The 23,166-nt window shown below is 41.7% G+C and overlaps 1 protein-coding gene across 2 annotated transcripts in view; it reads left to right on the forward strand.

Moving 5' to 3' along the window:
* LOC130166540 (protein sidekick-1-like) overlaps positions 1–23,166 on the forward strand; it is a 223,130-nt gene that overhangs the window by 190,585 nt on the left and 9,379 nt on the right. For both annotated transcript variants that reach the window (XM_056372217.1, XM_056372218.1), the window contains 10 exons: positions 1,153–1,339; positions 2,323–2,421; positions 5,093–5,287; positions 12,685–12,886; positions 16,591–16,694; positions 16,863–16,933; positions 17,763–17,901; positions 19,370–19,426; positions 19,581–19,682; positions 21,154–21,269. In XM_056372217.1, the coding sequence (XP_056228192.1) occupies positions 1,153–1,339; positions 2,323–2,421; positions 5,093–5,287; positions 12,685–12,886; positions 16,591–16,694; positions 16,863–16,933; positions 17,763–17,901; positions 19,370–19,426; positions 19,581–19,682; positions 21,154–21,269 (1,272 nt within the window). The remainder of the gene's footprint in view (positions 1–1,152; positions 1,340–2,322; positions 2,422–5,092; positions 5,288–12,684; positions 12,887–16,590; positions 16,695–16,862; positions 16,934–17,762; positions 17,902–19,369; positions 19,427–19,580; positions 19,683–21,153; positions 21,270–23,166) is intronic.

Below are 23,166 nucleotides of genomic sequence, written 5' to 3' on the forward strand. Positions count from 1 at the left end.
AGTAATCAAAACTATTGAAATAAACTGAACGAAACTCAGCCAATATTCAAATAAAGGTTTTAATTTAAAAAGTCTTTCAATCAGTTGCAGTCTATTTTTAACAGACAGCTAGACGACTTTCACGGTAAAATCCACTCCACTGCTGCCTACAGTGAGCTGCTGCCGGCCTGCAGATTGAAAGGTGCACTCATTTTTGCCTGAGTGCACCACTTACTGGCAGTCACACCCGTTCTTTAACACTCAGTGTAGTTCCAACTGCTTTTTCCGGGCTCCCACGCACACCCTCCAGGGGTTTATTATAATGTTCTCCACTTCTTTGTTTGATTATAAAATAAAGAGAGGAAACGTAGCTATTGTCTGTGTTTTTGCAATATTGCTTTCTTGTTCTTGTTGGCAAATATCAGCAGCAGCAGCAACATTCATATTCATTTGTAGTCATGTTTCTGGCCTTCTGGGGAATGTAAGTCCATTAATAACTCTCCTTTCAGCTCTGTTTCGGTCTCCAGCAAATCCTGAGGGAAATATCTGACTCTTTTGCTGCTAAATGCTCCACTTTGTTCACCAGGTAGTTGCTAACAGCAGGCTTTAAAACTTTGTCACTAAAAACAGCTGCTTGTTGTGGCCAATAGCCACACTATAAAAGCAGTGAGAGTGAACCAGAACGGTTAATCCTGAAAGCCAGAAAACCAAAACACTGAGCTGAAAGTTGTTAGTTCCATAGAGTAGGGGGAAAGCGGAGCTAAAATCAGTGGGTTCATCACTATGAGCGAGCCCTTTCACATACAAGCAGTCCTGCAGGCCGTTGTTAGTATTATATAAGCTCTAAAGATTTACATCTTGGCTGGAAATGAACAGGCCTGGAGATGAGTGCTACAGGCAGAAGACATAAAATACTGAGAGACTAACTCACTGCTGGTTCTGGGGTTTTTTTTAATTGGATTTGTTGACAGGAACAAAATATAAAATAAAACCAGTTTAATCCTAAAAAGCCAAAGTTACTGTAAATAAAGGGGAAAAAAACATAAGCAATTCTTTCAGAGCTGGCAGAGAGGACTGTAGAATCACATATTTGTTCACTTCTTATATATATTTGTGATTGTGTATGTGAATTTGTGTGTGACTTAGTGTGTGTGTGTGTGTGTCTGTGCTCAGGTGTTGTACAGTGAGAAGGACTCAGAAGGTCCTCCCAGTGTTCAGGTGGCAGAAGGAGAGGGGAATATGTCGCTGCTCCTCAGGGTTCTCCAAAAATACACAGTGTACGTGCTGCAGGTGCTGGCGTACACGCGGATGGGTGACGGCCCTCTGAGCAACCCCATACTGCTCCGGACCAAAGAAGATGGTAGGATCTGTGTGCGTGTGTCTCGGTGTGATCACTGACCTTTCTGTCGAGCAGTTTGTTCAACACTTTTGCCTTCTTCTCACCTCTGTGGCTGCTTTTCACCTCTTTACACCTTCGGCTGTCAACGCAGCCATCAGCCCATCTTCCCCCCACTTCACTGATCATCCACTGGGTTCAGCTCACCCATCAGACAACCCTCCACAGTCTAAACACGGAATACACTGAATTGTGTATGTGTGTGAGTGTATTTGTGTTAGTGTTTGCCGATGTGTGCAGATCTCTTCAGATGCAGAGATGTGTTAACCATGGCAGACTTTTCAGGATGCCAGCAACCCGGTCTGGTCTTTCAGAATAATAAAAATACAAGCACGCAGGGACACTGGCGCGCACTCACACACACACACACACGCACACGCATGCACAAACGGAGAGACTCATATGCACACACTCATACACACTCCTCTTTTATCAAACAGTGTCACGTTTGAAAAGTTTTTCTCATTTCAGGATGAAACAAGAACAGGGAAGTCAATTCCTGGCAATGTATAATGAAGCTCCTTCCTGTCTGTCCGTCACACACATACACGTACTGTACATACACACATGTACACACATAAATTCAAGTTGACATGTATTTGGTGGTGTGGAACACGTGCTTTTTATCAGGAACAAAGGCAGAGTCGGTGTGAGGTTGAGAGAAAATTACATTTTCTATTTTGTGTCTTTTAGAAGTGCCTCTTAAGAATGTATAAGACACTCACTGTGCGTGCGTGCGTGCGTGCGTGCGTGCGTGCGTGCGTGCGGAGCAGATGCACATGAGCCTTGGTCTCGTCATACTAATGTATTAGAATGTAAGTGCCTGATGTTGAGACATTCTCTTTCTCATTACAGTATTGAAGTGAGTTTGTTTGTCCTCGTTTCTCTTTGTATATATTATTATAGTTTCATTCTCTGCCAACTCCCTTCTCTAATTTTCTCTCCAGTCCCTGGGCCCCCTGTCAGGATGGTGTTTCCAGAAGTTCGATTGTCATCAGTTAGGGTGGTTTGGCAGCCACCCACAAACCCCAACGGCATCATATTAGGTACAAAAACAAACACACAAACATACAAGAAAGCACATATTTGACAACAATATTTTAATCATAATCGAAAGTTTCTTACTCGTAGTGGCGAGAGATTTATTTTCAATTGCTGAAGGACAGAGCTCGGCTTATAGAGGGAATGAGTTAGCAGTTTTAAACACATGAACACACACACACACACACCGCTGTGATCTTTCAAGGGAAGGAAGGAAGTAAAAGCCGTAAAATGGAAAAGAGCTGATTCTGTTTTTAGCTTTCAAACAGGGGTCAGCTCTTTCTACTCTCCACTTCACTGCCGAGGTTTGTTGGTATTTATGTACGTGTGTGTGTGTGTGTGTGTGTGTGTGTCTGTCTGTCTGTCTGTCTGTCTGTCTGTCTGTGTGTTTGTGTGTTTCAAACATCAACAGCTTGTACCTTAGAAAAGGGCTATTATAGCTGCTGAAGCAAGACCCCCTTCCCAATGCATACATAAACCCATATATAAACACACTGAGATTCACACATATAACTTGTTTCCTAAACCTGCAAATCACAGCGTGGAGAGCGAAAGAACAGATTAATGAAGAGGAAGAGAAGCAAAGTAGAAGCGAGAGGAATGTGAGAGCTGCTGAGCTGGAAAGAGAGAGAACAGAAGGGGAGAGACAGCAGAGAGGAGATGTATGGAGGTGAGAGGAGGGACAGGTGTGTGTGTGTGTGTGTGTGTGTGTGTGTGTGTGTGTGTATATGCGTGCGTGTGCGTGTGTTGCACAAAGGGGAGAAAGAGGATTTGTCCTCTCAGTGGGGGGGGGGATTCGAGCAGGACAGTGTGAGTGATGTGTGACTGTATTGTAAGAGGGAGGACATTTAGTGCGACACCACTCTGTGACAGAAGGATGAGTAGGAGGGCAAATCTCTCTCTCTCGATCACACAGACACACAAACAGAGTCCTGCTGTGTCCTTGCTGAGTTTATGTGTGCGTATGTGTGTGTGTGTGCGTGCGTGCGTGCGTGTGTGTGTGCGTGTGTGTGTGCATTTTGCAGATACAAATAACTGTAGTGTACCGGGTTCTTTAGCGCTCATGACTGCCTCATTTCTCCTTGGGTTCTCAACCCATGGGGCACTGACACAGAAGGTGGACAGAGGAGAAACAAGACACAGAGGGTGCACGATCTAATTTGGCACGAGGCATTTGCGTTTTCACATGACCTCTCTATGAATATAATACAGCCACATGCACCTGAACATCAGTGGCAAACAGACGCTGTATCCCATTTCCATACCACATACTAATTATAATTCAAATTTGAGTAAGTAGTAGTAAAAGTCAATGCATGTTAAAAAAAAAAAGGGAGCGTGCTATAAATGTGTACTGTTGTCCCACGATGCACTTGTCAAAGGAAATGGAGGAGCTGCACAACATTTTGTTTCTTTACAAAGTTTTAATGGCAGTGGCATTTCAAAACCTGCCTGTCGCTGCACGTATTGCATCACTGGCTGTTAGTACAAAACTGTAAACAACACTGATTTATTGGCTAAAGCAGCCAACACTATATAGGTTGGAGGAAGAAATACAAAGAATCTGCTATCATTCTAGCACTGCACTTGCTGTACGATTTTCATCAACGCAGACAAGGCCAGTGAGGATTCAGCAACTAAAAGCACAAAATATATATGTGCAGATACACTATGTATAAATTCACATTTTGAATGCCTTAAGCTAAGAGGCAGTATGAAATATAAGGTACATTATATCTGTTTGTGGAAGAGAAAAGCTCTCCCTGACATGACACAGTCACTTTGTAATGGAGGTTTAGCCTCATGTGTCTGATACCAGCTATGTCCTAATGATATTCAGTACAGAACATAATGCTGTGCTCTGACCCAATTGTTTGGATGCGAGAGGATTTGTAGTGTAGCTGTTATCCAATAATCTTCCACATGCTGCGCTCACATTAACATACAATCAGACTATCTGATGAGATTATCAGACACACAACCAGATTATGTGCCTCTGAGCAGATTACCATGACAGTTTTACTGTGAACCAATCGCATCCACACACTTGTGAATTTGTGTGATTTCATGGCTGTGTGGTCGTGTGTATTTGGTGTACAATACAATCTTCATATTAACGGCCTTTGTGAGTGGCCAGTGGCCTGTGGAAAGCTTGGTCGGGGATCAGTGGTTTGAGGTTGTGTTGTGTGTTGAAGGATGTTAGTGTTATTACATGGCCTACTGCACATGAGACAGAGGAACAGACACAAGCCGTGTACACCATGGGTCACAGCCAAGGGGGAGGAACAGAGGTTGTATGATTATAAAATGTGAGCATGTATAGGGGGAATGTCAGTATGTGAGCATGTACTGGTGTTCAGTGACAAAATGATGGCTTGCTCTATAGTTGTCTGCAAGAGAGAGTCATAAGGCTCCATACATACACAGGAAGTAATAGGAAAGAGGTGGAAAGGGACAGGAGCTGCAGAGACCCATGTTTGTTTGTATGTGTTATTGTGGAAATGAGGCTGTGTGGTATGGCATTGTGTAGCTATGTGCAGACTTTTTCCTATCTCACATTGTGCTGCCTTTGATTCCTGTGTGCTCTGTGATCTAATGTAGGCCACAAAAAAAAACACATCCACACAAGAATTTCTGTCATCCCTCCTCCCTTTTGTCTATTTCCTCTCTCACTAGGCTACCAGATCTCCTACTGCCTCGACAGCAGGGACCCTCTGCGCTGGACCACAGTGGAGGTGGGCTCCAATGCTCGGCAGTTCACTGTCACGGGACTTTCCCCTGAGCAGACATACGTGTTCCGACTCACTGCTCGCACCGCCGTGGGCTGGGGCGAAGAACAGGAGGCCCTGGTTGTTACCACTGAACGTAGAGGTGAAGGACACACGCATACACTTTAGCAGTACTTGGGATCTCATTTGCTATCCTATTTGTCTGATTCTGAATCACTTCCATTAAAACATAGTAGGAACCCGACCTCCATGAACACTCAACCTCATCCAGAAACCTCAGGTGCTGAATGTGTTGTATCACAACATACATTTCAAGCTGAAAGCAATACTGCATATTGCTTTCAGCTTTCTCCTATCCGCTGCTGGTATGTTTCACTGTAACATGTTTGTTCAGTTTCAAGCAAATTGTTAGGAAGAAACTAAAACTGAAGCTGTCAAACTATTTGGCCTAATAAGTCACACTTAAATTTTGACAAATTATTGAAGACTGTGTGGCTGAGACGGCAGCCGCCACTCCCAAACCAGCCTCCCCCTCTTGTCTGTCTCGCCTTACCTGGCCAACAGTGAATCAGCAGTAGGTGGGAGGAAGACAGAGGACAGGACAGAGACTTTTTTCTGTGTTTTACTTTCATTTTAAACTCAGTGTTTTAATTTCAAGAATATAAATGAGTTTTTTTAAGAAGTAAGTTTTTACATTTGCTTCCAGAGACTTATGACTTTTCTAAACATTACTGTTGTTGACATGAATACATTATAATCCTGTTTTGAATTTATTATTTTTCTTGTACAGTAATAAAAAAAAAAAACAATGTCAACAAGTTACCAGAGAAATAAGAACTAGTGATACCATCTCTAGCAGCAACAGGTGTCAGTAATATTCATAATTACACAACAGTTAATTCCGACCAAGTAATTTGATTGGACGAGAGGCGTTCCATGGGTGCTGATATAGAGTATCAGCACTGGGACTTGTGTATCACTCAGCTATATAGGGTTTCTGAACGCAGCTGTTCAGTTTGGTTTGAAGTTCCAGAGCACGGTGCGCTTGCTCACGGGCGTGGTGTACTAGAAATCCTAAATGGAACAGAGTCATCATAAACGCTATTAGTTTCACCTATGTTTTTCTTGCGATGCTGAGTTAAAGTGTCTGCTTTAAAAAAAGCTCTACAGGGACAAATCTTCCGTTATATTTGGACCAGTCAGTATGATTTAATTCTGAAACGGTATTAAATCACACAGTAATGGAATCAGTGTAACAAGTGTTTTCGTTTTGTTTCTATGAAAAAAAAAAAAATTACTTTTCTACATTGCTGGATAATTGAACTAGAATAATGGGGTGTAAGCTTGGAAGCTTTGAGTAATGACGAATAAAATTTGCTTTTTCATGCAGCCCTCTATGTACTTATCATGCATCTCATGTGCCATTTATGCCACAGCAATTTAATAAACTGTAATGAAATTCACATTCAATCATAATGATGCATAAGGACATAAAAGGTGTTCAATCAGATTAGACATAAAGATTCTGTAAATGAGCCAATTTTTAGCAGGAGTGACTTGATTAATGTTATTAATTTTACCTGTGCTTTTACCTTTTACTCGTTTGCCATTAGAAAAGTCTATTATAGGAGAAAACCACAATTGTTTTAATATTTTGTCTTCTCTTTTCATATTAACTTTGGCAATAAATATTAACTTTGGTAAATTGGACAAAAATTATATTTTGTCACCCATTATGTTATTTCTTACAGTAGTGCCAGTGCGGGAAGAGTATGGAAAGGTCAGGTGAAGTTTTAGCATTTAAAAATTTTATGATCTCTACTTAGAGGTGTAATGAGTTGCGGTCTATGTGCGAAGTCCCTGCAGAGATAAAGTTAGGGAAAGAAAAGCGAGCGGGAGCTTCAGGTGTGGAGCTCAGAAAGGTTATCTGTGCTTCAACAACAAGTAGTTAGTGGTCGGACATGCAGAACCCATTGTTACCGGGCACAGAGCATTGGCACAAGTTAAAGAGTGTGACCTTTTTAATGTGTGGACATTTTACATACAGAACAAAACGTAATGACATTTTGAAAGAGCTTCTTGGCAGTAAATGCAGATATTGAAATCACCAGGTATTTGTCCTCCGGCAGGGATTTAATGAGAGTCAGGAGTTTCAAAAACTGAGTTTGTTTAAAGCTGGTCACTTTACTCAGCCAGCTTTGTTAAATCATGAAAAATTTTACTTTTTCTTTTTAGTATTTTTAAGTATACTACCTCCTGTACACACCAAAATTAATTGACGTGAGTGACACAACGAAGGTGACTAGCCTTTCTCACCAACTGTCTTGCACCACTGGCCACTATCTCATAGCATCTTGCGCTGGTGAAAAGAGTTAGTAGTTAGTCTCTTTTAGATAGAATGGATCAGAAAGCGAGATCTGAAAGCCATAAATCATAGATTCCAATCCAAAGTAAATAGTATTGATCAATATTGAGATAGTTAGAACTAGAAGTGAAAAACTGCAGATAGCACCCTGCACTTGTCTTTTAGGGCAGCAAAAATGTTGCTAATTTACCTTCAACATTTCAGCTAATTTAAGCAGTCACTGGCCTGATCATAGGGAATAAACTGCGACAATAACAGAATTTTAAAACAGAAACAGACTATGACGGTTTATGCCTATGGCGGGGTGTAGGAGGCTGAGCAGTGACTGTAACTCTCCCAAGATAATTTTCTCTCTAAAAGCCTGAAACAGATGTATTTCCTGCAAGAGAGTCGTTGGCCAGAAAGGAGGAACAGCTTTTTATAGTGACTTGATTTTTAAAGAGGTGAAGTGAGTGAGAAGTGCAGTTCTTTTTCATTCAATTTTGAAACAAATAAAAAGTCAAGTTTTTATCCTCCTTGGATTCAGAGGTCGTGATGCTTTTATCTTGTCTTATCTAGACGTCTGCACCTCTCTTCCTGCCTCAATCAGCTGCTTTCATGTCTTCAGCTTATTTCAAATACAGCAGCCATTTCAACTGAAACCAAATGAAGATTCACCTATACTCCAAAGGTTGCAATAAATCTGGGCTCAGACTACAGGAGGTTTGCCCCGATTTAACCCCAATTCACCCCTCCCAACAATCATAGGAGAAATCTGGCCCTGGACCTATGTCGATACTGATGTTTGGCCCAGATAATCTGGTAAAAGGATCACTTCACAGATCCAGTCTTAAGCCTCCCAAACTGCTTGGCTCATTGGCTGTAGCCAAGCAACAATAAACAGTGTAGTGGTTGAGGCTAACATTAGCTAGCATACTAATGTTGACATATTAAAACAGACAGTTAAAATCTCACCTCCAGTTCTCGCTGAAGAATGAAAAAGCCACATGCCTGTGTCTCATCCAGGCTCGTTCAGCCTTCTGCTTTTGTTTTTTCCTCACTGCAAAGTTTCACGTTACAACAAGTTGTTACACCACAGTCTCCATTTTGTTTACATATGCTTCCCAATGAGATGATGCATTGCTCCCTCTGGCACAGTAATCTTAATAATATCCTGTAATGTGTGATGCACCATTAGTTTCAAATCATCCTCATGATCGGTAAATCTGAAGATTTCAGGGGCTGTTCTGCCATAGGTGCAGGCTACTGACTGTTTATGTGGACTAAGTAATACAGGTGCTATTTTGGGTTACACAGCATGAATGATCTGACTGATTGATAACAAGAGATTTATCATACAGGAAATACTGACAGGATGCCAAGGGATGGATGGCAGGATGACAGCGTTACATTGAAAAGGAGGGGACAGCAGGAATCAAATTGTAAAGATGGTTTATGAAAAGTTTTATTACCAAATAAACCAGAAAACACTAGTAACTAAGAATGGGCTGTAGACAGTTGAAGGTTATGTTTACTTAAAAACAAGGCAAATGTTTTTAAAGGGTTTTTGTTATTATTTCCCAGTACAAAAAGAGAGTATCTCAGGGTTATTGAATTAAATGTATATAATCAATGCTTTGCCTTCTGTCAACAATGTCTGCATCTCATTCAACTTTTTTCCTCTCATCAATCAACGCTGCATGTTAACAGACAGGACAGTCCCGCCTATTAGGATGCAATAAAACAGGATGTATGAAATAAACAAAGCTTATCACGTCGTTTAACTGTGTTAGCTGAAGCTATAAGCCATAAAAGTCAAGACCACAGATCCATCATCCGCATACAGTACCTCAACCCCGAGTGTTACAGCTACAGGCAGAGTGGTGGGTCACTAAGAGCAACTCTCAGGGTTAGCTGATAACAGGGCAGGCAGAGGACAAAAGCACTGGCAGGCTGGTGCAGTGAAGTAGTCTTTAATAACAGGCAGACAAGATGGCAGGCAGCAAAAGCAGGTAGCAGGACCACAGGGAAACCACATGGGAAAGGATCCGACAAGGAACAAAGGCAGCGAACTGGTGAATGTGGTGCAAGGCTGATTGTAGAATGAGGTGCAGGTGGGGAGAGCTCAGGTGACTGAAGGGCTGATGACAACTGGGAACAAGTGTGTGGATGGGTGAGGCAGTCGGTCGAAACTGAATATGGAGGAAACTTCTGTTGCTAGATACTGAAAATACATTTTCTTTTGAAAATGTATCCTACAATTTATTATAAAAATCATATGTACAAACATTTAACAGACATAGGTCTCATTAGTATTATGTTCAGTGAGCAGGGTGATATTACCAGTTGATAAAGACACATGGAAAATGAAAGGTTTAAGTTGAGGTGTAACCACTCTGGAGCTAAGAAGAACCATCACACCAAAGTGAAATATCACTTTGATAATCACTTCAAAAGTTCTGGTGTCTCAGTAGCCGAACGCATGAATAACTTTTGGTTTGAATGTAACTCACAGCCTTTGATATATGTCACCCCTGATCTCTTTGTCCAATTTTCTCTGTCAGACTGGTAAAGCATTGAAATGCTGCAAAAGTCCTTATATTAAATTGTGACAGTGAAGTGATTTTTTTTTATTTATTTATTTTTTTTATGAAAACCTGGAATCATGATGTCAGATATTCTGTTCGGAGCTATGAGCTTGTGTAGTGCATTTTAATTGGATCAGATATCATAACATTGGCAGCATCATTATCAGGATTTCTTTAGAATAGAATTCAGTGGTTCCCTGTTCCACTTCAGTAACATAATGGCCCATTCTCAATGTGAGATAGACAGAATAGCCTAATAGAGATTTCTTTCTGATGATGCTGAAGAGACCAACTTAATCCCTAGAAAAAGAAAATTGGTTTTTTGAGCGTGCATGTGGGTGTGTATGTGTGAGTGTGAGGCTGCATGAACGTGCATGCATGTATTATAGAGAAAACTGCAATTCCCCCCAGAGAGATTTGCCTATGCTGATGTTTGTCTCCAAGAGGGTGATAACTGATAAGATAATGGACAACATATAGTAGCATATTTAGCAGAATTCATTTCCCCACACCCCATCTTTTCACCCCTCTAATATCACCCCAGTCCTCATCCCTTCTACGCTCAAACCCTCACCTCACCTCTCCTCTTCTCTCACTTTGTCGCAGTAAACAGTCGTGTAAGTGCTGAAATGGCAGCACTTGTTCTCACAATTATGAGGTGATTATCAGAACATGATCTTTACTGTGGAATGGAACAAGAGGAGAACAGACAGAGAGACACAGATCGTATCAGGAAAACAAAAGAGCGAGCGAATAGTCAAATCTTGAAGGGAATGAAGAATAAGGGCATGAGGGAAGAAGGGAGACAAACAGATTTGACTTAAATTACTTGTGATAAGAATGAATGAAGGAAGGCGAGCCTGTGTGTGAGTGTCAGTGTGTGACTGTGTTTGTGTGTTTGTTTGAGAACATAAGTGCGGATTAATTAAACTTCAGAGAAAATCGATAATGCTTTTATTTCGAGTCTTAATCGATAACCTGGTGCCTCTGAAATTAAACAGTTGTGCCCCCCCCCTCTGGGTGTGGTTGTGTTTGTGTGTGTGCACACACATACGTGTGTACACACGTCCACTAATCACATGGCTACTGCCAACACAGTTGTGCAAAGACACTGACTCCTAGAGCCATCTTTCATCTTCTAATTGAATAGTGAAGACACGGACAAATACACACACACACACACACACACACACACACACACACACACACACACACTGGCAATCTGCTGAGGAATTGTTTGCAGCTTTGATGCCGCAGCGGTTAGATGTCTTGTTTCATTTAAACATATGTATGCAAATGCAAGTTACACTGATGCATATGTGATGTAAATGTAGCCTGCCATGTCCTGTCTTACAAGCTTTTTGCAGCATATGGTCCATGATTGTCTCCATTTGTCCAGGTGACAATTAATTTCGATATTTATAGCTACAGATAGGAGGGAAGTCAAAGGAAATACCTGAATTAATAAGTGGAGAAACATCTTGACAGCAGATGTTTCTACACAGTGCATTTACATGCATTTAAGTAACCAGGATTCAGTTGACTCTGCAGTAAGCTCATTTCTTAAACGTTGGTTCCTGTAATCGAGGTAGGGGATCAGACAAACCAAATTCAGAAAACTGATTTCTTGGTCATGTTTTTGTGTATCAGTGTCTCTAATCAGCGTTTCTAATCAGCTTTTTACATGCATGCATGTGTACGACAAAGACTTCAGGCAGAGAAATCATCACTGTGACAGCAGAACGGATGAAAGGAAAGATCATTACATACATGCATCTTTTATTCAAAATAATTCCATTCAAAGTCTGACTAAAATTGAAACTAACTCAAAGTGCCTTCTAGAAGTGTAAATATGTCAGTCTCCACTTCCAAACTATTAGCAAAATGTAGACACTTTCATGCCGTTGGAGAAGCTGTGTTGTCTCTAGCCCGTCCCCCTCATGGCAGTTTAAGCCCCCCCAAAACACACATACATGTATGATATCATTACTGCAGTTAAAATAATAGCATAGAAGCTGTTCTGGATGCCTGTAATGGCCCAACACTTAACCAGAACACTTTGCTTGCTTTTCCTTTAATTTGTCATCCACGCATTTATCTCCATCACAAACAGCCACATTTGCGATGGAGATAAGTGTTTGGATGTTTTGACCTTTTTTCATTTGTTTTTGGCATCCAGAACCTTCTTGACACATGGTAACGTGTAAAAGCTCTGTCCTTTAATTTGTCACCTGACTGTATATCTAAAGCACTGAGTGCAGTCTTTTTCTCTTGCAAACAAAAATACACAAACAAATGTGATAACAGCCACATAATGTTAAATCGCTAAAAACATAATCTTGTGTATGAATCTATGTTTGGAATGTGTCGGAATATCAACAAGTGTTTATGTTTTTTTTTTATCAAAAAATAGCAGCAGAAAATTTCATTTGTTGCTCACAATTTTTTCTCATCCTTCCCCTGCAATTCCCCCGTCTCTGTCCCTGTCACATCACTTTTTCTACCTTCTCTCTCTTCCCCTCTCATCTCTCCTTTGCCTCTTTCGTCTCCTCCCACTCTCATCTTTTTATCTTCCCTCTTTTCCCCTCTCCCATACCGCATCCACAGAGCGTCCCCAGCCGCCAAGGAGGTTGTCTGTTCCTCAGGACGGGGTTGAATCTCGCCGTCTCCGCCTCCACTGGGTGACTGGCGGCTCCGGCTCCTCTCCCCTGAGATACTTCACTCTGCAGGTCAAACAGCTGCCCAGCGGGGACTGGAACACACACGTCGCTGACATCCCACACAACAAGACCGCCTGGACCGTTGACGGGTACACACACACACACACACAAATATACACATAGCTGTTGTGTTTGCTTAAACCCCTCCTTCAAACAGTGATTGTCCAATCACAGCTTTCCAATAAGCAACAGCTCTGTCAAGTTCTGACTACTCCATCTATAAAGAGTTTGGAGGGTGTTTTTTATTTTAGTGTTTCCAAGAGCAGAAGCGTAAAGAATGGATGTTTGCTGTAACATACATCACAAACGTTAGCATGACTAGCTAACAAGCCTACTACCTATAGCAGTAACTTTCATGAACCGTCTCACAGTTCATGGGGTTACAGGTGACAGTACAAAGCTCCAATCACAGCAGCAGCAGTGTGGAAGCCAATCCTTGATGCCTTTATATCAGAGTTTAGCCTATCGTTAACATCTCTGTCCTGCTCTTTATTGGATTTTGGGAGAGTTTACACTCCAGCAACCCCAGCAAGCTTCCCCGAGATAGCATTGCATTTGACAAACATATCAGTTAGTTAAATCTAACATCTCTCGCTTGTCCAGGTGTGTAAACTAAGAGGCTAAACATGATTATGTTAGGATGAAATTTTTCCTCATTATCCTACACTGTCATACAAGCTGTTTCCGTATTTCCATGTCTTCTACCTCAGTCAGGATTTTTGCCCTTTTAATTTTAGCCTCAATCTTTTGGCTCAGTGTGGCCAGAAAGCTGCATATTTACTTTCACAAGATACTTGTTTTAAATCGAGTCAGCTTGAAATATGTGCTGTGTGAGAGCAGAAAGCTTGACAGGCATAGCAACAGTATCTAAGGGGGGACAGGGCTCACCTAACAGTCAATTAGGCCATGTCAAGTATCCTTGGAGAAAACAGGCATAATTACTGTTTTTTCTTTTTTGCTTTCATTACAGAGCACTAACAAGGGAATGTTGTTTAGCATGACATGCTGCATTTGAATTAGTTAAAGTCAATCTGTAAAAAAAAAAAAATCTTGTAATGTTTATGCATCCCTGGGGAGAAGATGGACAAAGAGGGGGGATACTGTGAAATGTCAAGGCATAGAGTAGAGAATTAGAGCACAAACAGAATGGCTTTATTTATTTATTTAGCACAGGAAGTAAAGAAAAGGTTTGTGGAGCGAAAAAACATAAACCACAAAAAAAAAAAAAAAAAAAAAAAAACACCAGGGAGAGTAGAGTAATCATAATCACTGCAGAAACGCGGAGGATCTCAGTCACCTAATCACACAGGAACAGCAGGAACTGCTCTGTGTTTTTTTCCTCTTAATAATTTCTCACTCTGGCTTCATGCTTTCAAGTTTGTTTCTGCCGTTTATCTATTTTCTCTCTCTCTACAACTTTTCTTTTTACCTTTTCATCAGTCATCCCTCATGTTGTCGCCACCTCCTCCCCTCCCTCCATCCATCCATCCATCAACAGCCAGTGCTTTCAAAAACCATCAGGCTCGTATTTTTTCCTTCATACGTCCTCAAGCATCACCCCCACTCATCCCAAAGAAGAGTGCTCCATTGCTATTGAATGTCTTCCTTTTCTACTCCTTTCTCTTTTTCTCTCCATCCTCTCCTCCCTGGTGAGACTGTCATTACGGCAGCAGGTGATGATGGTCAGACTGGATAGATGCTCCAACTTCGCTGATAGCCTGAGTAGCAGGACTGTGATGAGGCTTATTTTTGTTTGGTGTGTGTTCTCTGCTTCATGACTGTTTGTGTGCGCACCTTCGCGAGCTATCACAGGGCTATTTGAGATGCTGAAGACTGTTCCCTCTCTGTGTCTGCATCAGCCTGTTTCAAACCTGCCTCGGGGAGAGTCTATCTGCCACGATGGCGGTGCTGCTGCTGTTGTTTTGATGCGTTTTTTTAGCTCATTCTATCACTGAATGCTCTCATTACAGCGCCGGATGGAGGAATTAGCTTACATCTCCGTATGCTCACACTCATACTTACTTGTTATCTGTCCTTAATTGTTGTTTTCCAGTGAGACATCTTTGGAACCAAAACATCGAATTCCCCAGGCTAGTGCGCAGACACATATAAAGTCCACACGCACACACTTTCAAACACTGTCCTTAACATCCTCCCAGTGCTCTTGGTACCCCACCATCTTTGAGCTTGGTGCCTTTGATGTTCTATTCCTGCGATACCCACAACCCCATAGGGCCTTTTCTTGTCCCTTATTGGGCCCGGCTCATTATTATACAAGAAGACACTTGAGCAGTTCTCCTGTCGCCTGCTGAATTTCTAACTGGTCCTCTGAAGTCTCCTAGGCACTCTGTAAATAAAGTCTAGAGAGGGAACTTGCAGGTAGATGTGTGAGCAGGAGTGGAATGACTTCTTGTTACAAATTATTAAATAGCTCCCGTTAACTCCTGTTAAAAACAGGTTAAAATCAATTAAAAATATAAGAAAAATGACTATTTTGCAGCCAACTGTCCTTCATAAATTACAATCAATTTCCTACAGTGTGTGGGAGAGGATGCATTTATACTGTTTGCGTCCCATAAGGCACCATGCAGCAGGCTTGTTCAGCTAGTCCCTGCACAATAGGTGCATGTTCGTTGGGCTGATTGTAAGTGGCTCTATAGCAAATTGTTTTCAACATGACTGATGTAAATTGTTATTCTGCGCTTATTAATGCTTTCACCTTGTACAGAGGAGAAATGCAGATAAGATGTTGTGGTAGTATGGCAGTAAAAATACTTTGGCAGGGGAGACAATTAGGAAAGGTGTTAGATAATTATTATTCAAGACCTTCTCTGATCTTCAAAGGCCACTGAAAGAGCAAAACATGCCTTGTGAGAGGGGGAGAAGGTGGTTTTGGGAGGAAGTTATTTCCAAATTGTTAAAGGTACCCAGTGGAGTTTTTTGACCACGTGTGGTGCTGTGTTATAATGTTTTGATGAGTGGTATTCTTTGTATCTTGTATAGAACATGTGCCTTTTTTTTTGGCCTTTTCCTAGTAGAGTAAGAGCACGAGACCACAAGCCGATGTTAACAATGTCAAAACGTTCAAAAGAAGGTTTTACAAAGGCTTTATGGGGAAGGGAATGCATTCACTGTGTTTGTTGGTACCCACAATGCTGTTTGGTGAGAAACTCTGGGTGGAATCAAAAAATTCTGCCTTAACTTTATTTGTGTAACGCCTTTCATACCATTAAGTGCAATTCAATGTGCTTTACAGGTGGCTGAAAAGCAAACAATAAGACAGTCCAAATATCAACTGTGAAACAATAGGAGACTAAAGCAGAGTCATGTAGCTAGGAGGAGACAGTGAGGAACAACATTCACCCATGGCACATCTTTCAAGTAAAAAAGATTTATTGTGAAATGTGAAATGAGTACTGAGAGAAGATATTGCTGACTACTGTTGATTGATGTCTGTAAGGCACAGCTGGTCCTAAGGAGACTCCCTACCAAGACATGCCTTCAGCTGTTGTGCTATCATAAAAGTCTTTCGCTCAAAATCACAAGTCTAACTGTATTGCTGTGGTTTTATCGGCTAAATTACAAACAAAATCCCCTTATTAGTAATAAAATCACATGGAAACAATATTGTGAATCTTGCATGAGGATCATGGTGCAACAAGTCCATCAGCCGTTCGCAAAGTTTCAACAAACTAATTCATCAATTTATGCATTAAATAAATCCTGCAGATGATATAATTGAAGTAAAATGGAAATTTTTTTTTTTTGTGTGTCCATATGTGCGCATGTATAGGTTGAAGCCCTTCACGTCATACAAGTTTCGGATGCTGGCCACCAACGATATAGGAGACAGTGTCCTCAGCAAAGAAACGGAGGCTGTTACAACTCTGCAGGACGGTGAGAGACTGGGGGCGCTTATGGAGCAAGGGAGGAAAGAAAGTTGAAGACGAGGAAATACGTAGATTTTAAAACATAACAGAAGAACTGTGAGGGGATGGACAGAAGCAAGTCTGTCTGTTTGTTTGTTTGTCTTCCTCACTCTCTTTCCGTGTGTTTTCTTCCCAGTACCTGATGAGCCTCCAGTGATCCTCGCAGTAAAACCAACAACCACTACCTCAGTCCTGGTGCAGTGGAAGGTATTTTCGGACTTGTAACACAACAGTCCCAGAGACTCATGTGCACCATATTCACACATGCCTACACAACAAACTTTTGAGTACAGGTTAATCACTTACTTGGAGAAGGAGACCCCTGCAGACTTGCTGCATGCAGCGTCTGTACGTGTGTTTGTGCCGTGTGTGTTTGTGTCTGTGGATGCAATTACCATTATTACTGAAACAGGAAAGGTCAGAGGGCAGCACAGACAGATTGGAGAGATGGAGGGAGAGGTGGATGAACAGACGGCGGGACAGACAGTCCTGGGTAGGGGAGAAAAATGTTCACAGTCCTAATGAGGATATAGCAGCAGGAGAGATGTTAGAGAGCGAGAGAGGCAAACATCGGTGATGTCCAACAACAGAGGAAAAAGAGAGAGAGCAGAGTTATGGAAAAACAGAGGTGGTTAAGAGCAATAGTGATATGTGAATGGACAGTAAATACAACCTAACAACTTAACTGCTCATCGCCCTTCCTCCTCTGTTTGAGAATGTCTTCTCTTGCTCCTTCTTGCCTTATGTCAAAGCAGAAGGAGGCAGTGAAAAAACAAAGTCACCAGCAATTTCATCATCCTTTACAAGAGTGCCAAATCCACTGAAGCATCACTTTGTCTGTGCGGGTTACAGCCAGACCAATCCACCAGCCCTTTAAAGTGGACTCTGCTGATAAAATACTGCTCTTCCCGCCTGCCAGTTCCCTGTCACTCGCCAAGAATGAAAATTAGCATACTGCAGAATTCTCAGAAGTTTTCTGTTTGAGGAATGGATCGCTAATACTTTTCCACTGGTGCCTGTGTGTGCTTGTTTCCAGCGTCCCATTGACGACAGCATTAATGGGGTGTTGACTGGATACCGGCTGTACTATAGAGAGCTTCCCGTGAACACCTCCACTTTCACTGAAGCAGATGTCCAGACGACCAAAAACACCACCACAGGTACCCTCATTACAGGTGAGTAGCACTGACACTAACGCCACACCTGTCAAACTTGGTTCTTGATTACAGACAGAGCTGGACAAAAGCAGAGCTCTCATTGCTCATTTTGTCAACTGCAGCTTAGCTAGCTAATTGAGCAAACGCGTTCTCTGGGTGAATTTTAATTTTTTTCCAGATTTGATATTGCACTAAAACAGATGAAAACAGTCAGCATCACCACTACTTGATGATTTATGTATATGATTTGGGAATAAATCAATCAATGTGCTTATGTTCGATAAGGAAGATCATACATTTTGTTTTAGCATAACCCTGTTTAGCCGCTTTACTTACATGCCTATAACCCCTCTGGTTGAAGATTTTTGTCCATGGCCTTGGAAGTAACGTGGTTACAAGTACAGTGTGATAGTTAGTCAGCCATGCTAACACTTGCTGATTAGATTAGATCAAATAAACACACCGTTTTCCATTCCTCACACTTTTGTTCGTCTGTTTTTGGTTTTGAAGAGGATAATAAAAGGCCTCCAAACTTTTTAATGAGTATGGCTCTTACTATAGTATCATGCACTCCACTTCAAAAAGTGGAGGAATCCAAGATTTGACAGATCTGCTCTGCGCCTAGTTACAGTTGCTAAGCTATGATTGGACAATTGCGTTTCAAGGGATTTTTCAGAGGTTTAGCAAACGGTCAGTGGCTCTATGATTTTAGAGAGAGCTTCACTTCCATAATCAATGAAGTACATCTCTGGCTGTGGGTTTGATCTACTGCACTGAAATCTTTGGTTTGAAGAAAAAATATTTCAGTGACAGTGCATTTATTATGTGCGATCAGAAAATGAGCAATAAAAGAAAGGAACAGTGGTGAAAAAGTTTGCTCTGCAACAGTAAGTACATTGACAGTGTTTGTAAAAGGTTTAAACCTGACAGTTTGAGTGTTTATAGAAAGATCTTGTTCAATTGTTCATGCTGCAGTGCCAGCCTAGCATTTTTAATTTAACCCATTTTGCCTTGTTTTAAAAAAAAAAAAAAAAAAGAAATCTTTCAGAGGTCTTAAATGTCAAAGAAAAAAGAACTGAGAGTAAGAAATAAGAAAAAGATCTTTTGAGATGTATTCCACATCAGAGCAGAGACCAGGGATGAACTGTGTGTGGCTGTGATGACAGATTGAGCGAATGGCCCTCATCGGACCATTGTTTTCTTATGAGAACACCTATATTGCACTATAACATTGCAATAATAAAATATTATTATGCACTGTGAAGCCTGAAGTGCTTTATAGTAGATTGACTATCTGCTTGACTAGATTGGCAGATGGACAATTCCGTGTCCATCCGACGTCCACTGAGTCAGACAAGGGTACTGAAACATAAAAGTCTTTAATACAGTCATTTTATTGAATTGCATTATAATTGCACAATTTATTGTTGAACCTGAAATGTTTATTGATTTACTCTCCTTCCATTTTTCTCTCATTCTCCCCAAGCCAAGAGCACCTTCAAGACAGTCAGTAGCGCCTCGCTCACAGAGTTTGAGTTGACACGTAAGTCATTTAAAATGGAACTGGGAACTAAAGCTCCAGGGATCTTTATGTTTAGCTTTAGCTTTAGTTTCTAAAATAAGTGTCAATCACAGCCATGTCATGTTTGTCATGCATGTTTTATAAAAGTTTTTAAAGTACTGTTACTTCTCTGTAGAGCTAAAGAAATTCAAGCGTTACCAGATCGTTATGACAAGCTACAACATCATCGGAGAGAGCCCACCCTCCACCCCAGTTGAGGTGTCTGTCGGCGAGGCAGGTAAGTGAAAACAGAAGCGAGTCACCCTGTTTAAATCTGCTATGGCTGCGGGTAGAAGGCTTTTGCCGTAGTGAGCCCTTCTGCACCTCAGGGACCTGTACCTGCCCCCAGTGAAGTGGCGGTTGAGTGGGTGTGTGATGTCCTGTGCTATTGTATATGCAATGCGTGTGATGGCCTCACAGTTGAGCTCTGAGAAGCTCCATTTATCTTTGCAGCAGGGTTTGTTGTTGGTGTGAGTTTGGCCCGGTCTGTAACAGAGAGCATGTTGAAGAAACAGGTGGAGCAACACTTTGGTACAACAATAGGAGGTGACGGGGGCGACATGAAGTCCTTTGAGTTTCCGAATTGCTGAGTCTTTGATGACACCTTTTTTTTAAATGTCTTTTGTTTGTTGAGTTTATTGTGAGTCCGAGATATTTGACGCTGTCAACCATTCCGACTTGTTTTGTTATCACTGATGTGGATGAGGTGAAGGTGGTTATACACTCACTCCGCTGGGTGAAGTGGTGTGAGCATAGCGATAGTCCAGGACAGAATGGTTGTCTGTGAGAAGAACAAGAAGGGCTGTGTCGTAAGAGTAAGAGGGGAGTGGAGCAGATGGATCAGATGGCAGGTGCTGACTTGTTGTAGCTTCCGGATCATAAGGTGCCTTTGGATGGTGTTGAAAGCAGAGCGGTCCACAAAGAGTATCCTGGCGAGGGTACCTGGGGAATCCAGGTGCTGGAGGAGGAGGTGCAGCAGGCAGGCCACAGCATCCTCTGTGCCCCTCTTGGCCCCGTTGGCAATTTGGAGATGGTCCAGTTGTTGGTTGACAATTGGCAGGATGGTGTGTAGCAGCAGCTTCTCCTCCTTGGAAACCACAAACACACAAACAAGAGTGCATTTGCACAAATTTGCATGTTATGATAGCAACACCCACATATATTTGCAATTTCTCTTACAATCTCACACTCCCTACATCAGACCAGTTCTGCTTTCATATTCAAGGGTGTGTGTAGCGTGTAGTGTGTGTAGTGTGTGTGTGTGTGTGTGTGTGTGTGTGTGTGTGTAGTGTGTGTGTGTGTAGTGTGTGTGTGTGTGTAGTGTGTGTGTGTGTGTGTGTGTGTGTGTGTGTGTGTGTGTGTGCGTGCATGTAGAGTTTAGTAGGTTATACATATCACATGCCGAGGAGTGAGAGGTGAGGATAAGCAGCAGGAGTGGGAGGGGGTGGCAGAAAAGGCTAGAGGGGGATGATGAAATGGGGTGATATGGCCTTTTCTCTCGCCTCAGGTGCACACTGCTGAGTGTTCATGCATATGTGTGGTACAGTGGAGTAACAAGGTACTGCCTTAGGCCCATTCTAATTGGAAGGATAGAACATATCTTCTCCACTTCCCACTCTAACACCCAGCTGCACACGCACACACACACACGCACACACACACGCACACACACACAGTTACTGCCTAACAAAACATCTCTCCTGCTGTAGCTCCATCGGTGGCCCCCCAGTCTATAAGAGTGTCGGCTGTGTCTCCCTCCATCCTGGAAGTGACCTGGGACACACCCCCCCTCGAGACCCAGAATGGACTCATCCAAGGATACAAGGTGACACACAGAAAAACAAACACACACACATGTATACACACAAAGAATTCCTTGTGGCAGCTACGCTACATACAAGACACGAAAAAAAAGCAAACGCACACAGTGCATGAGTCTCCACGTGGTAGAAAAGCACACAGCGCTGTTTATGTCTGCATTTAAAATGTCTCCACTCTTGTCTTGGAGGAGATTTGCTCTGTTGCACCTTCAAGTGTCCTATAGAGACAAGAGAAAGAGAGAGAATTAAGTTAGAGGAAGAATCTGAATATCCTTTAATGGTTTCAATATCACTCCTCTGCCTGTCTCTCCTCCTCAACTCCCTTGTCCCACCCCCTCTCTCTTAGTACTTCAAACACAAGGTTATCTGTCCTGCTTTAGACACATTGATTTCTGCAGGAGTAGAGGGGGGAATGGAGAAGAAAGAAGGGAATGTAATATTTGCAGAGTGAAGGAATGAGACGAGCAAGTGATCCCTGTAGAATCCTGATTAGAGAAGAGGATCGAGGGAATACGTTAAAACTGCCAGAGATGGATGGACATGGGGAGGGGAGTGTGAGGCAGAGGGGGGTTAAGGAGATTAAGATGAGAGAAATAGAGCAAAGAAAGAATGTTTAATGAATTTATAGGTTCTGACTTCTGTTAACATCCCTACGTTGTTAGACGAGCAGCGCAGACCTCAGGTAGGACTAACGGTAAACTTCACTGCAGAGTATTTTTCCATAGTTGAAGTTTGGTGAAATGTCCTCGAGGGCTTGTTAAACACCCTGAACATGATGGCTAAGGGGTAACAGGTATTACCCAACGATGCAGGTCCTGTCAACAGGAATCTCTCGAACACACCCGAAGTAAAACGTTGCACCTTATGAAATGTTAATCTGAGCAGCAACGGACAAACCTTCAGTACAAATTGGTCATCCATAGTTCTGATTGAAGCAAACCACAACTGCACATCCTCGTAGTATCAAGTTTTAGTATTTTTTTTTTTCAAATGGGTCAGTTATTTATAATAGAAGTGCAGTGGAGACAAACAAAAACCTAAAAACTGTTTCCTCCTGCGTGAAACAAACATCCAGCTGCTGTTTTTCATCATGACTTAAGATCCTAAATCAACTCTTTAACAAAAGAGATGGTTGGAAAATCCATTTAAGGTTCTTGAGCTTATCACATCATATTAAAATCATGTTCAGTCATGGCAACTTCAAATTGTTTTTCAGACTAATCCTGAGGGTCTCGCACGTACCCAATACCAAAATAGATCTTTAAACAACAGAGTGGATTACAAAACAGCAGAGTGGACTTTTTTTTTTTACTAAGCCATTAGAATGAAGTGTCACAAAAGATATTTCCTATTTTCTAAAATAATAATGTTTTAAATGGAAATACCTCTTTTATGTAGAAGGTAATACTTTTTTGAATCGAGCAAATGGATGAGTTACTCTGTATCTCATTATTGTAAGAGCCTGCGGAAGGACAGAGATGGTTTAATGCTGCCCTCAAGTGCTGCTCATGAGCTGCTACTTGTACCAAGTTTGGAAGTTGTAAATATAGCTCAGGATGCTTTGTGGTGTTTTATGTCAGGAATAATAACAAAATAGACCCCTTTACAAAAAGTAAACCAAACTGCACGGACACAGTTTATAATCCAGGAAGAAACACGCTGTTGGATCTACCTGTATGTAGCTGCTAAATTTACACAAAAAACAAAATACTAAATACTTGACTTGAATTACCAAATAAAAACATCAGCATACATCACCTCTGAATATTAAGACCATTTCTTAAACATCCTTGCTAAATATCTTTAAAGACCTTAGAGCTTTTACTGCTGCTGCACCTCCTTGATCTCCTTGCACTTATTAAATAGATGTAGTACTTAGTTATTACTCCTCCTGCTGCACTG

This window comes from Seriola aureovittata, chromosome 3 (assembly GCF_021018895.1).
Source record: "Seriola aureovittata isolate HTS-2021-v1 ecotype China chromosome 3, ASM2101889v1, whole genome shotgun sequence".
Lineage (NCBI taxonomy): Eukaryota > Metazoa > Chordata > Actinopteri > Carangiformes > Carangidae > Seriola > Seriola aureovittata.